General features: G+C 38.4%; 1 protein-coding gene across 1 annotated transcript in view; it reads right to left on the bottom strand.

The window, feature by feature from the left end:
- Positions 1-17,070, bottom strand: part of LOC139726627 (ras-specific guanine nucleotide-releasing factor RalGPS2-like) — a 101,308-nt gene that overhangs the window by 19,067 nt on the left and 65,171 nt on the right. The window contains exons 4-7 of the mRNA XM_071637618.1: positions 8,703-8,813; positions 6,823-6,873; positions 2,623-2,706; positions 475-564 (exon numbers count right to left, since the gene is read on the bottom strand). Coding sequence (XP_071493719.1) covers positions 475-564; positions 2,623-2,706; positions 6,823-6,873; positions 8,703-8,813 — 336 coding nt within the window. The remainder of the gene's footprint in view (positions 1-474; positions 565-2,622; positions 2,707-6,822; positions 6,874-8,702; positions 8,814-17,070) is intronic.

Raw genomic sequence — 17,070 nt, forward strand, 5'->3', positions numbered from 1 at the left:
GCATAACACACTTTCTTTCACACGTACATGACCCAGAATAAATTAGTCATCGCTTCCTCTCAGGACCAACTAAATGGCCTTGGCACAACTACGTTAGGACAACCTTTAGTTTTAGGTTACTTGGGATCAAGTTTCTTCTTAAAAGGAAAATGGACAAAAGAACAAAAAGGCAGACAGATTCATGATATTTGCCTCGGCCAAGCACTGACATAATGTAGCATTTAAACTAAATAGAATTTTGTTCTGCCACTCAAAAGTCATTCATAAATACAAACACAAGTTTGCCAAATATTGGCTTTTGAGGCTTGCCTGACCTATAAAGAGCAAAGTTATGCAAAACATCATATACAATGTCTTGGTTCCAAGAAATAGTATTGGACGAAACAGGCAAAGATGAATAGGTCATTACAGGCAACGTGGGCTACAAACATGATTGTATGTTTGAATTCACTGAGAAATAAAGTGAATCATTACTTTGGCTATTTTGATGAAGTGACCTATGACCTCTGCCCTGGCCTTGGCCATCTGTGTGATGAGGACCTCATGTACCACCCAGAAGCTGACCTGCAAGAAAGAAAAGAACATTGAGGTTAGCCTTAGTGGTGGAATCATCCACTCATGTAAAATTAGGCTTTCCAACAAACAGTACTCAACTGCATATAACCAATTCCTTATGGTAAAATTCAGGTACTTATTGGCACCACGGGATAAAAAGGATAATGCAATGTGAAAATAACATTTTCTACAGTGTATGATAATGATGACATAAGCGACAGAACATTATTATTATTAGTATCATTATCATTATTATTATTATTATTATTATTATTATTATTATTATTATTATTATTATTATTACTATTATTATTATTATTATTATTATTATTATTATTATTATTATTATTATTATTATCATTATTATTATTATTATTATTATTATTATTATTATTATCATCATTACTATTCTTCTTCTTGTTATAATTATTATCATTATTATCATTATTATTATCATTATCATTATTATTATTATTATCATTTATTGTCATTATTATTATCATCATGTTCAATATTGTAAAATAGTATAATCATCATTGTTATTTTTCATAATCGCTACTACTGCTATCAATACTAGCACTTACCCACCTTTCACTTCTTGTTGGTTTCATATTTAATAGGAGATTAAAAATGAAGGTTGTCTTGATTATCTTCACTTAGTAATATCTGAGTCCAACACATTCAAGTATTGACAAAGTGTATACAAGACTTGTGCACTGTAAATTTGGCTCAGTCTTGGGTTACATAATTTTAAATGGAAGGCATCATTGTCAATCACTGTTTGCTTGTTTGCTGGCTGTTGGTACTTTGCCTTCATCCTGTTCTGTAACAGACTTGTTTAACTTTGCAGAAATTGGCAAATTTGTGACTGTAGGACTGCCTTTTTTTTTTTTTGCGGGGGGTCCCAAATTATCTTCTAGGCCTGCTTTGAGTTGTTGTGGTTGAAAGTATTCAGGGCACACAGAAGCTAAATATTTGTAATTGTTGGTTTTCCCTACTATGAGAAATTCTCATTGATTGCTTACACCTGCTTTCCCGCGGTTTTGAAGGAAATTGGGTATAAAACCTTTGCAGTGTATGAGTGTGTACTGCAGGTAAAGCATTGGAGGAGCACACGTGCAAACAAAAACAACAACAGCACAAATGTGGATGAACGTCACTATCACATGATGCATTGTTTTGAGATCTACTCCGGTGATTTGAGTCTAATTCAATCTTCCTTCTGTGGCACATGCATCGGAACGGTGACAGACCAGGCTCGGAGCAATGGACAATGCAGGTTGGTTTTACACCAACCATGACTAGCACACCAGAGTCCTTGGGTTTGCGTGACGTCACTGCGCTCGTCAACGGAGCACCGCTTCTAGGGGCGGGCCGTGCCGTCGTCCTCGTAGCACTCCTATGCAACGCACTTCCACAAAACTTTTTTGGAGGGGTATATACATGTAGGTCTGCCGATTCCTCGAAGCGAGTCAGCAAAGGAAATAGAAACAACAGCTGCCGAGTGCACACACCCCTTCCCCCTCCCCTTGCCCCTTGTTTTCCTTGCAGATGACATCGCTTTGGATGAGATTACGCCAGAAAGAATCGAGGTCGCCACATACGTTACCTGATTTCTTCTTCTCATTTTTTTTTTTCGGTGGGGGTGGGGGATTTCAGCAGAGTGTACGCAAAAAGGCGAGTTCATGACAAACTCAAGATAGTGCTGACGTAAGTGGTGACAGCCACATGCCCGATTTAAACAGACACGGCCACACAAGTGGCAACTGGCATCAAAAGATTCCTCCTCTGCCCAATAAAATGCCACAGGTGGGGGGGGGGGCATACAGACAAAAAGTGACAAAAATACTAGATACATGCATTCCAGAAACAAATGAACAGAGCAACTGAAAAGGTGCCTCGGTGTTTTTGTGATACATTGTCTCATTCCTTCTCTCTAAAGGCAAGTACACTGAATCAAAATTGCCATCCAATCACTCGCTTGTTTTCAATATGTATTCATTCATCAACATTGAAAAAAAAAAGGTCAGTAACATAAGCTAGGAGGGGCTGCCACTATTTCCTTACCTGGTTGAATCTCCTGGTGAAGGCCACAATATTTGGACAGACATTGTTTTTGGTTTTCCCTGACCACGCACAGCTGCTCAGCTCCTGCATATCAAAATGACATCACAAAAACAAGACAGAGTGAGTCAACATTTGATGTTCTGTTCTGTTCTGTTCTGCTGTTTTGACTTGTTCTTTGCCCTGGTATGAGCATTCCTAATAAAAAGATCCATCTAAAAATGCACACAATGGCTAAAAGGTCTAATATGAAGACAGAAATAAACTGAAAGGGAAGGAAATGTTATCTTCCCATAATACACATACAATGTATCTGTCTCTTCTAATACCTGTCTTTGTTTCTGAAATTGCATATTGCCAGTAATTTCTTACGAACGGTAGGTGATTCAATTTTTCCCCTTCTTTTTACCACATGTCACGTACAAATGTAGGTACAGTCATATCGTCAGGACTGATGACAGATATACCAAACGTCATCAGAGCAAACTCACTCGAAAAACAAAGAAGGGGCGTGACAAATTCTGAAGCACAAATCATAATGTTTGCCGCAAATGTGTTGCACCTGTACAATGGTTACGGGGGAACCTGCTCTTTGCCATTGGTGGGTTCAGATCCCTCCTCAATGGGCTAGGGAGGAAACGAGCTAATTGATTAGTTACAGATTATTGTGACCAGCGTCATCGACGTGGCATCACCGCTTTTACTATAGGGTCCGGCGCTGTCCCTCCGAAAGCCAGACGGCACTGGGAGTGGGGGAAGAGGATGTTTTTGGTGTGGCCAATTAGTGACCGGCCAGAGTTGTCCAGCGTGGCCTTGTGCCGCCATTGAAATTGGTCGAGTTTTGTTTTCCAATTCACGAGACCCTAATTAGTTCAAGTGGCACAGCCTCAACTTCAACAGTAATATATCCTCGTGTTTATCAGGACTGCTGCTCTGATTGGTAATAAGCTTCCTTTATGTAAGGATCTGAAGATGAATTTCATAGGCTCGGCTTTCTCTGTCTGAAGAGTACTTTATGAATATTTTCTTGCGTTTCTTTTGTTTTCATTCATTTTTATTATTCATTTGTCTACATTGCCTGGAAAGGGTAAAAGGGCAAGGATGGATGAAATGACTAGTTATGATATTAGTTACTATATTTTTACATGAAATTTGAATACCCTGATATGTACATGCAAAAAAAAAAAAAATGTTGCCGCTTCAGCACATATAAACCTTATTAATCCATTACGTGATATCTGCTAATAGTACCCTTTATCTTTGCTAATATCTTTTTTTTTTGATTGACAACATATCAAAGTTGAAAAAGAAGTGATAACCTTTAAGACAGGGATGAAATGCTTGATCTGGCAGAGATCTAGCCATGGCCTACAACACAATCTGCCCTAAAGGTTTAAAATAACATTTAAAGTCCCCTATAAATAGACTCTTTATACCAAAATTGGAAAAGTGCCTCATGCACACACACACACACACACACACACACACACACACACACACACACACACACACACACACACACACACACCCACACACAAAACAAAACAACAAAATCAACATGGGGAGTTTGATGCCATTGCATCCATGCTTTAAGTGCTGGGTTTGTACTCAACAGCTTATACTCAACATAAGCCATGTTCTGGTGAAGATTGGGGATTTTCTTCTTTTTTTTTTTAGGAGACAGCAGATTGCAAACTCAAATATTTGTTGCACTGATTGAGGGATCACTTCAAAGCTGCAGAACCTTCAATAAAATATCTTTTTTTTGCTTTCATTTCCACACAGAAAGGGTAATTTTGGGGGCTCACTTTAATTTCCAGACTGATAAAGCGAGAGTCGGGGCAACACTGGTTTTACAGCAAATAGGATTCAATTTACAGCAGCAATATCCCACGAGTGGAGCAAAATTTAGTTTGGAATGGATACCTAAACCTTTCACGTCAAAACAGACACCTCCTTAAAGTGATACACTGTTTCAATATCGACACTGGGGTGATACAATATGCTCGTTCGGGTGACATGGCAAAATATTTCCAGGAATACAAATTCCCTTATCTATGTGCCGCATGTTATTATGGCGAACCCTCCAAGGAGCTGATGGGGAGTCTTGTAGAGAATGATTCATTTGTTTGTGGTCTTTGCCCGATAGAAAAGGTGCCCCCGACGCTTTGCGTGCAGCGATCATGATATCACTGTTTGAATGTGAGCACCTGTGCATTTGTGAACTGCATCATTCATGCACGTTCACACAACAGTGATATGTCACTTTAAAGGGGATGGCTAGTAACTGATCAGTGGAAATCAGTGGGAATGCCGAGGGATGATTGTTCCAATCCTTGTGGGATTCATATAAGAGTACATTAAATATCTACTGTTGTGTTAACATTATTTGCTTCAGAACGGTCTCATATTCAAGTAATGTGCAGTGTAATGCCCCGTCACTGACCAGGCACGCTAACCTGGAGACATTAAACTGCACATTACTTGAATAAGAGACCGTTCTGAAGCAAATAATTTTCACACAAGAGTAGATATATAATGTACTCTTAAATGAATCCCACAAGGATTGGAACAATCATCCCTCAGCATTCCCACTGATTCCCACTGATCGGTTACTAGCCATCCCCTTTAAGGGTTAAAAAAATGTGAAACAAAATCAACAAAGTGCCAAGAGCTTAAGATTAACCCAGAATCTTTAACCCATTGAGGACGGGCTGATTTTGCTACAATATGCATTTCCCATAGACACTTGCCCGAGTATACCCGGGACTCGTCCTCAACAGGTTAATAGCACAGTTGCTACAAGTTTGGTACACTTCTAAGCATCTCTGAATCAGTGCATGAAAACTGCCTCTCTACATGATCAAAGAAAATGATCCTGCACAATTCCTGGCATTGCTATGGCAGAGCATGATGTTTGAAATGTCATATTTTGCATTAAAATACAGGACAAGTTTGTTTTTTTCTTGTCTCTTTTAGTCTATATTGGTTTGTTAACCTGTTGAGAATAAGTCTCGAGTATACTCGGGCAAGTGTCTATGGAAGATGCGTGTTGCAGCAAAATCCGCCCATCCTCAACGGGTTAAAATATAAAAACAAAAGCCGGGGGGGGGGGGGGGGGGGGGAAGGGAGGAATGGCGTGGGATGGGATAAAATGAACGCATAACAAGGCTTTCAAGATAACATGAACATCCGAATGCCTAACATCACTCCAGGGGAACTTGGATCAATGCAAAGATCTACCTCCAAAGAAAGCCCTCGAGTGAATATCAGTTAATGTTTTGTCCTAAACCACACTTCTCTATGCACCACTTCGGTTTTGTTGTCTTTGCTTGTTTTGGTTTTTGGGTTTGTTTGTTTGTTTGTTTGTTTTGTTGTTGTTGTTGTTTTTTTTTGGGGGGGGCGGCAGAAGCAGATCCTTTTCTTAAATAAAGTGTGCATCACTAAGCTCTTGCATATTTCCCCGGTTATCCACTGGACTATTGATCATTTACTCATGACTATTCACACACATCTATTCTTTAAAGTGCATTGTCCATCTTTGCAGACAAGACATGCCAAACAGGACAACAGGAATGACTCGAGGCACGAATTACTTTAGTAGATTTCTGACTCATTAGTCCTCCCCCGAAAGTAAAAACTGAGAAACAGACCCACAGCCATTCTCTTCTCACTTTACATATCCTTTGCCCCCCCCCCCCCACCATCATGCTTGCATCAGTTAGTTTCCCATCACAGAACGATATCAAAGAAAAACATGCATGAACCCATGAACAGGTAATGCTGCTTTAGCAAAAATCAATGAGCACAAAACATTTGCTGCAAGCACACAGTATTACAGAGTGAAGGTGAGATAATGAAGGTGTACGTATCAGCGAAATTTCATTTCCCCGGGGGAAATGCTATAATTAGATTTTTTTCCCCTCAAATTTTGATGTCATAGTTGGTGCAGAAGAAGGGAACGAGAAGGCTAAATGTAGCTCTTCTCAATCAATGATAGATTTAATGTTCATGTTGAATGATCATTAGTACAGTCTGCAGACCGTCCTTGAATGAGTTATATCGTGTTGAAAATTGCAGATTAAGGTGCTAGGAAAGTTGGTGATGCCGTGTGATGCAGATAGCAGGCAGAGTTTAGACGATAAACCGATCAAAGATCCTAAGCTCCATTTCCTCTTCTAATCTATCAAAAATTAGGCTCACCTCCGGTGTTATTGCCTTGAAGACGGGCAAATCCAGGAGAGTTATCTGGGTCTGCGAATGAGAAGATTAACATACATTGAGTGAACATCAAGAATTACAGAGTAAAAAGACCAACTAGAACTACCCCCTTTTCTGATGCTTTTGAAGTTTCATACACAAAGATTACACATACATATAAATGAAGAGTGTGATCACAAATGGTTAAAGCGTAATTTTCAAACATTTTGAAGTAAGTAAATCATCAGGTTAGAGCAAAATAAATCCTTTCCAATGATACCTCACTTTTCGCAAAACAAGGAATATTCTAAAAGTCATGATTAAAAATATACATTGTTTTCTCCTTTTTCCTTTGTTTTTTTTTTAAGCAGGTGAAATCACACACATCTCAAATTAACAAGAATGGAGTTAGCTCCTTTTGCAATCAAACTCCTCAAATGTAAAGACAGGAACATGATATTTAACTAGAACTATCACTCAATGTGATTAACACCCCAACCTAAAACTGGGGGAGTTGGCTCAACCAGCAGTAATTTTGTATGTTTTTTATTTTTTTTTAAAGTTGTTACCATGGCAATGCATTGTTCAACATTGAATAAAGATGTGTTTTGCTCATCTAAAAATTATGTTAGTCACATGTGCGACATCTCAAGTCAAGTGCTCAAACTTTATCTTGAGTTAGATAAATAAACTGGTACTTTCTATGATTTTCATTAAAATAAAATGCTGTTACCCTGGCAACATAAAGTTTGCACAACTACATATCATAGCTACATGTATAAATGAAAAAAAAAATCCACTCTGAACGATTACCGCATCTATCTCAAAGGTCATTCCCGCAACCAAAACAAAGATTCTTCTAGACTTTCTAGAGATCTATGATGATCACTAGCGCATCGATCACGGGCTCCTGACTGGAAATCCACACTGATTTCCTGTGCTTCTCTACGTTTGCCGTTTTGTCGGCGGGAATACGCCAGCACCCTTCACTGACAGACTATAAAACGATTAATCATCACCCGACAAAAATAGAAAGAAGAGAGAGAGAGGGAGTGGGAAAGAAAAAGAGAGAGAGAGAGAGAGAGAGACAAAAAAAGTCCCTTGTGTGATGTAACATGACTTCCGCCTGAATCAAAGAAATGAGCCAGAAATAGTCACACAGGCCCCCACGTAAGCGCAGCTGAAGTCATGGTTGAGTTTACGCTTTTGAATGCGAAAGGGGGAAGGAGAATCAGATGATACAAATACTATGCTGTGAAAATATTTAAAAATAGAAAATAGGTAAGAATTGAGTTGGAATCCCCCTTCCCCCTCCCAAACCTTGCTCTACAAATGTCTAGAGTTCGAATATAAATCTGCACATTTTGCTAACACGAATGGGACACGAGACTGCGAGGGGATGAACAACACACCATTTTATAGCTCTAGGCATCACTCCAGAAACAAAGTACTTTCTAATGGAAGAACTGAACTGGATTTTCTCCCTCAATACTCTGGAAGCGTAAAGAGCTGAAGTGTCAGTCTAGACAAGAAATAGGCTCAAACTGCTCATAGTAACCATAGTAACTGAACACCTTCCAATTTATATGATCAAACACAATGAAATGGCCAAAATATCATACAGAATCTGTAATAGATGAGGGATGAATGGCAACTGTATTGGGTGTGGCTGATTTGATCAGGTGGATGAGAGGGAAGGAATGGGGGTAACAGGGTTGTAGAAGAGTTTAATAGGGCACAGAGAAGGGAGGGAGGGGGATCATATTTTTGCCACAGATAATGGGAAAGGAGGCTATGGGAATGGGGGCTGCATGGACAGTAGTTCAATGGTATGGTTGATGGAAGGTGAAGGGGTGAAAGGGGGCGGGGAGCTATCTACTCACAGCAAACTCCTCTGGCTGCACCCGCAGCATGTCGAACACTGTACGGTCATAGCTCTTCATCCGGGGCAGTGTCCACCTGCTGTCGACGGCCGGGTCTTTTTCGCTGTGGTTCTGTTTGGGGGGGAAAATGATACACAAAATATTGTACATGAGAATGATGGGTTCACATTAACATCGCAGCTTTTAGATATCATACAGTCATTTACAGGACAATGTCCACTCCATATATACTGTATTTGTAATACGGGTACTAAAAGTGAGTTTGGTAGGCTCAATTTCAAGCATATAATGCTTTGTTTGTATAAACTGAACTTGATCAATCTTCATAATACGCACAAAATAATCAAGTCAGCTATCCCATGCGTAGATCGATTGTGTATGAACGACTATCAATCTGACTTCGAAAATTAATCTATTGAAAAAAAAAAGTATACTGCATTTAACAGATTTTCTGCCAAGATTTTCCACACAGTGGAAAGTGAGCATGGGTTGAAGTCTGAAGATATCATGTTCTATGTACATTCAATCTGACACAATATCACAGACAATATTGAATGGCACACTGTACTCTGGGACTCTTACATCTAGATTATTCATTCTCCATCATGAAACTTGGCAATAAATGACACTTTCAGAATAAACAATGCAGGCCTGTATGTATCTCATTTCTGCCGTTTAATTTCAAAACTCATCATACACAGAACAAAAGCAAATAATTCTTTTGATGAAACTCTTTTGAAAAGAAATGCGAGCTAAATCTGACAAGTTCTTTTTTTTTCTGCTTGCGAGGGAAGTCAGAACTCAAGCAGCACAAATGATCACTTGATATCTATTACAATAAAAAAGCATTCAAATGGGGTATAAAATAGGAGGTTCTAAAGTTGGCATTCATCGCAACCTTTCTGGCAGTTTGCAAAAAAAAAGAATCTTTGTATGCCGATTCATATTCTCTATAAACAGCCTTGGCAAAGGAATCATCATTATTCCCTGATAGGCGTATTCAAGATGGTAAAATTAATCTTATCTCAATATTTTTTTTTCTATCAAAATCATTTATTGTTTTTCAGTCCAAAAACTATCAACATAATCACCTGGATAGAACATGTAAACCTTCATTTCATCTACATGTAATTGATATTGGAAAAAACCCACCTCACTGGTACTTTCAAAACATTTGTCTAATACTAACACAGTAACATATGTATTCTCAATTGAAAGTCCCTCATTAAATGTAGTTTCTTGTTTTCACAGGGGAGAATTTCTTCAAATTAATGCAGTGAAACAAGTGTCGCAGATAAGAGTGAACATTTGATTCTTTTTTTCTTCATGAAAATGTCACCTACAACAGCACATCACATACAAAATATAAAAAGGAAGTTCCTACACTACAAAGTGATATGCTTTGATGTACCCATGTGAGGCAGTGCCCATAAACCTACGTGTTCACATTCATATGATTGGAATTCTCTTAGTTATTGACGCAAGTCCAATATTGCTCGGATATTCATCCCAAGATATACGTACATGTATTGTAGATTATATGCATTGTGTTTCTCTCTCAGTTCTCATCGGAACTCAATTTCACGACACAGTCTCCTGTGATGGTGATATGGAAACTAATCTCGCATGTTGAATGACTGCTGTAATCCATGCGCGTACATGTGTGGTATTGTATATTTATGTTCTACTCTGTATGTATTACTGATCCGCGCCTTAAGCAGATGACCTCTCTGGTCAGAAATATGCCATAGCTGTAACCGTAGATCACACAAGATCCCCTATGTATACCACACCTTAGATTAATCCCCAACAATGACACATCAATACAGTATTTCAAGACGAGCACTTTTAATATAGTCAGAGGAGATAGCTCGGAGTTAGGCACCCCCAACCCCACCCCCACCTTTCGGCAGTTTTTCAAACACGCAAGAGTTAATCCACGCACATGTAATCTGGATTTCAAAGGCACATCTCTATTTTCCACGAGGTTCAATCGTAAAAAGTACACCCTGGAGTTAAAAGCATATCCCCCGATGACACTCGATGATCGAGATAGATTATCAAGTGACCTTTTCCAGAGTCACAACTTCGGGGTCGCAAAGGGTGTTGAGGTCCTCACCGATTCCGGTGAGTGTGACTTAAAACCTTCCTTCAAGTCTGTAAATATTTAATGGATTTTTAAATCTCTGTCAGATGGTTTTTCTGCCGTCCATGAATATCACGTGTGGACAAAATGAAAAACATCACATTGGACTGATATCAATTTGTTCTGACTGGAGACAGCACATGCAGCATTTGCAGATAGATGAAGAAATCTCTGAAAAAGGGATTGACCTAAAATAGATACTTTCAACTCATAAGTTTTGATCATACAGCTGATCTTCAACTTGCAGTACTTGGCTTTGGAATCACAGGGTATGAGACTGTGGGAGACGTTTTATGAACACATAATTAGAAGAAACTAAAATGCATCAAATCCATATGAACAAACTGGTGAATGTTCAAAAGATGCTGTAGCATATAAAAGCACAAATAAAGACAAAAAAAAAGGACAGACAGAAAAACACCACCCACTCTTATTAAAGTCAAACAGTGAAAATGTAGAATTCAAAGGGTATTGTCAATTATTGTTGAATGTTTCTTTAAAAAAAGGGGGGAGAGGGAATGAAAGCAAGGCCAACAAGGATTTTGAATTAAAGAAGGTATGGATGGAGTTTTCTTCAGCGGCACTAGCACTGAAGGATATGGTGTTCACATCCAGATGATGGAAAAATTGTACACTTGTCTCATCATTCAAAGTCAGAAATCAATCGTTTGCCTTAGTAAAATATGCCACACCTACTGTACTGTTCACATCTCAGAAGTTAAAAATAGACTAGATGGACAAGAAGGCACAATTACGAAGCCCTTTTTTTCGAATCCCAAAAATCGCATCCAAACCAGACACTGATACTTCTGTGGCTTTTTCCTCCTTTAAAGTAAAAAAATATATATCTCTGGAGGGGGGAAGAGAAACATAACCTGCAAAATACAGATTCCCGTCCCACACAGAAAGTGGGAAAAGAGAAAATAGATTGGAAGGAAGATGGCGTTTGAGGAAATAGCGTGACTAACGGGTCGCCTATTAGTGTGCAGCCACTGGATATTGTGATAGAGTCGCGAGGAGGGAGCTACAAGAAGAGATCGGCAGACTGTTGTTCATGTCTGACCTTTATGGTATACACGGTCTGTGCTAGATAAGCCTTCATGTCAGTGAGAACATAAGATACAAGCGTGTACATAAAATGAAAAGTTACCCCCCAAAAAAAGCCATCCCAGGGACATTTTTTTTTTCCTCCGTCTTCCGCCGATTTCGGCAAGCCCTGTCTGTTACGCCAAGGTGTGGCATGACGGGCACTGATGGAGTTTGGCTCGAGATTGGAATCAGGAGCAGTACGGCATTTATCTTGTGTCACGAGCTTAAAATGCCACGTCATGGGAATTGGCTTTAAAGCCCACAAAATACAGGTATTTTAAGGATTATATGTTCAAACCTTATGTATTATATACTATGTGTGTATGGAATAAAGCCTTTTCCTCTACATCATTTTGAAAAAAAAATGTCTATTATTAACAAAAGAAGAATACAGATAAGATCCATTAATGAAAGTTACGATGATGATGATGACAATGATGATAAAAAATAATTTAAAAAATAATAACAATAATAGTGAGATAAAGCACAAAAGTGCATGAAGCACGTAATAAAAATATCTTTGTGTACTGTGCAATTCATAGATCCATTAGCATGTTTATAATATAGAGATTACTAGGAGGACAGTTAAAGCAGCTACAATGTACTATTGTGATGTAGAACTATCTCAATTCAATTCAATCCTATTCAAACTTTATTTTCATTCTTTTAACAGTGCAAAGTAATATGACTGAAATTAGACATGCATTTTTAATTAATGATAATGCCATATAGCATCAGGCCTCCCAAATAACAACTCCAATACTAAAGCTGCTCTGAAATCAATAATGGAGCAAATTTACTGCAAGCATGAAATAATTCTTTGTTAACAAATTTACAAAATTTAATCAAGGACGACTGTTTTTCTTAACCTCGATAATCACAGCCACAGAGTAAGTGTCCTAAACACAAAATAGTTGAAATGCTTATTAATCAAAGTTTAAAAACTGTACAAGCAAAGATACCCTGTTTCACTGAAATCAAGGTGTGACTATTATTGAACGCAACTTCTATTTATCCACAATAGCCTCCAATGACTAATTTGCTTCTGATTGTCCACTACTGAAAAACATTGTAATTTTTACAACATATTCTTTGAGTAAGAAGTACTCCTTGACTTCTTACTGGTTTGACAATGATAAACATAATTGATGATTTTAATACTGAAACTACGCTTCAAAGCTTAACACCTCTATCGTCGTCCTACGTATGTTCTGTTTATAACTTGAAACCTGTGGTTAAAACCAAAAATAGGCTGTAATGGAGGGAAATTGAAACACGATCACTGGCAGAGTACTTGGCAGGTTCTACTATCAACACTAATTTGTGTGCGTGGCAGGCTGAGGGCAACACACTGTGCCCATACTATTTTGATATCAGTCTATTAAAAAAACATCTAAATCAGTCACATTGCTATTCATAACTTATTGCATCATGACAAGGTAAAATTGGATCATTGCGTATATTATTGCAGTTCATGGCCAAGATGATTAAAAACTACCATAATAACAACCAACAAGCCTGCAGAGCTGAATGGCATGGTGACACACATTCTACACATTACGGCAATAGCAATGGTCCTGGTTCTACGAGATGTATGAATAGAGAGCATGCTAACGTCAAAGACTACGACTATCGAGTGAGTACTGCGATTTGAATACTTGATTAAAATACAATGTAAGTATGCTAAAAAGATCTCTATGCAATTAATAACACAAATCATCTCCCGTCAAAAGTACAAAAAACAAACAAACATATAATACCTGACAATTCTACACACAGAAACAGATGTACTGTCAAGAAGGTGTAGAGTTCATGCACAATCAATCAAATAAAAAATGAATAAATAACTGTTGGTTTAGGAACACTATAACAGCAGATTTTCTTTAATAAAATGTCTTTAGAAAGTACTGGTACTCAAATTTACCATTTGTCTGCATACCTTCTATGAACCATTTTGCTAGACATTAGTCAATCATACTTTAATTTATTTTTACCAGTATCAGTACAAGAAAAACTAGAAATGTCGCTTTGGCGACTGGTATGCCTCCGCCATAATGAATGATTTTCCTAATAGGTGTAGATAGTACATGTGGACAATGTGTGATTACATTTTCACAAAATTGGCAAAATATTGAAATGACAAGTTTGTCATAAATGTGTTGAATGTTCACCTTCCTTGACCTAGGTTTAATTGGGTGAATAGGAGAGCATGTATCCAGGGATTTAAGGACTTTAACTTGACTTTGACCCATTCATACATTTAGGCATTGAGTAATTTTCAAGGTACAGGTGTGGAGAAAAAGTGCAATTTCTGAATAGAATAGTAAATTGTTACCATTTTCATCTGGCCCTTGACCCTAAAATTCATAAGATAATCACTTTCAGGTAGAACATGCATAATATGTACTAAGTTTCAAGAGAACTTGAGCCACTTCCGAGATATGGAGGAAAAAGTTAGTTCAGCACTTTCACTTGATCTTTGACCTTTTGACCTTTGAGGCAAAAAAAAGAAGAAAAAAAAAACTTTCCAGAGAATTTCTATTAGGTTACACAAGCATACACCAAATGTAAAAAAAAAAAATAACCCTGCTGGCATTGCATAAATATGAGGGAAATAGTAAAATTTTGAAGTGTTGCACTTGACCTTTGACCCCATGAACCCTACATTCTCTAGATAATCACTTCCAGTCAGTACATGTATATACTATGTTCCATGGAGATACCTTGAACAATTTTCCAAGGTACGGAGAAAAAATAGAAGTTTTAATATTTTTACTTGACCTTTTGACCTTTGACCTTTGACCTCATGACCCAAACTTTCACCAGAGAATCTTAATTGGGTAATACATGTATACACTAAGTTTCAAGAAAACATCTTCAGGCATTCAATAGATATGGTGGAAATAGTGAAATTTTATGTATTTGACCCTGACCTTTTGACCTTTGACCTTTGACCTCATGACCCAAATTTCACCAGAGAATCTTAATTGGGTAATACATGTATACACTAAGTTTCAAGAAAATATCTTCAGGCATTCAATAGATATGGTGGAAATTTTGAAATTTTATGTATTTGACCTTGACCTTTTGACCTTTGACCTTCAGCATGTGCACCAAAAAGTTGATAGGCACAACTTCACACCCTAATACACATACATGCTAAGTTTCATTAGGATACCTCAACAGGTTTTGATAGTTACCTTGTCCACAAAATTCATTACGGACGGACGGAAGGACGGACGGACGGAAGGACGGACGGACGGACAACCCGAAAACATAATGCCTCCGGCACCACTTCGTGGCGGAGGCATAATAAAAACAACCCCCGCAATCTATGAACTTCTTGCTTATTCTTGCCATTATTAGTGCTATAATACAACCTGCTAGTATGTGTCAGGCATCTGCTAGACCAGACTCTATTCTCAGTTCTCCCCAAATTAAGCTTTAAATTCCTTACAGTCATTTTTCCTGCAAATTATTAATTTCCTATTTTGTTTGATAAATGCCAGAATTGCTTTGACTGACCAGGAAATTAATCACACTAATATTGATAATGACAATGTCCCTTGCATTTCTACACACACATACGCCCCCACACACAATTACACATACACCCGGCAGTGGGTTGGGGATGACAGTGGGCCACGGCATAGAGAAAGATGGCTCTTCACTCTGCTACACACAGCTACAACTTTGTTGTACACAGGTACAACACGGAACAAACTAGCATTTGAAAATTGATGGCATGTACGAGATCTTCTCAATTAATTACGTTAATGATCAGTAGTCAGCCTTCTCAACAAGTCCCCAAGGGTGGCCACTTTTTGATAATGGACCTGGCGTCTTGAATATATACTAATGAACGTGACTGTGTGCGTGAGCAGCACTTGGTATAAAGACACTGACAACCACCAAAACTGAAACATCAATGAGAACATCTTCACTTGGGAGGTAGGATTTGTAAGGTGCTGACTCATTTCTGATTCTACTTTGACTGTATAGTGTACAATGTACTATTTAACAGAGTGTATCACTCTACCACGGAAAGAGAGAGAGAGACAGAGAGAGATACCATTGCTGCATATTTTTCTCTTCAACAGTATGAGGCCAGAAAACTTGAAACTACAAACTGTACTTGTAACAATGTCTGAAACAGCATCTCAAATATCACAGCCATTACTTGATTTTGTTTTTAGACATGCACTTTCAGACATCTTAGTCCCTAAAATCTAGGATGTACAAAAGTGTAAGCCACAAGCAGATGTCATAACAGACTAACAGTGAGATGTTCCAAACAAGCATCAACTCAAATTTAAAAAAAGACGACATCATAAAGTTTTCGAATTCTCTAGTCATCAAGACTGAAGTGTGTACCTTGATTGCCCACATTGCACATAATTAGGTACTTCTTCAACCACACCACACATAAACACACATTATGCTTGCACACACATACAGCACACTCAAGGTCAGCCATGACTATGTATCATAACTCGTTAAATCCGAAAATTTTGCCAGGCTAAATCTCGAGGGAAGTCTCCGCATAGTCACGAGCTTTGCAAGAAGGCAGAAGATTCCAGTCAAATGAGTACTTACCGACAGACAGTCAATTAATTAATAGACGTACTGTATGTATTATTGGGTGGAAAAATAGAAATGCTTCTGATCCGACGTCTTTAAAGGAAGGCTGGTTTGCTAAATAAGGTATTAAAATGCACAAATTTTTGTTAAGTCTCAGGTCAATGGCGTACCTGTCGACGTTCGGCACGAAATACTGGAGTGAAGGCCAAGCCTACCTCGGTACGTGTGTCAAACCTGTGGCCAGTGTTCTCAAGCCGGCAGGGAACAGGGGAAATGTAGTAGGCTATAAATAGACCCCTTGATTGCCTCTCCAAGTTCTACCTCTACCATAGAAGGAGCAGAGAGAAGGTGTGCTAAAAGTCAACTAAACTGCAAAAGATGACATCAAAGCAGCAGCACGGTACGGGCGAACCCAGACCCCATTATTGTGTCATTAGCATCCACTTCCTGTAATGGCACACTCGGCTGTATGTGTGCATGCTGGACGCGTTTATGAATAGGCCTTGATGACTATGGACTGTGTTCAAAGGGAAGAAGAGATGTATCAGATGC

Source organism: Diadema antillarum, unplaced genomic scaffold (assembly GCF_040938485.1).
Source record: "Diadema antillarum isolate AM-2024a unplaced genomic scaffold, OU_Dant_1.0 seq00000094_RagTag, whole genome shotgun sequence".
NCBI lineage: Eukaryota > Metazoa > Echinodermata > Echinoidea > Diadematoida > Diadematidae > Diadema > Diadema antillarum.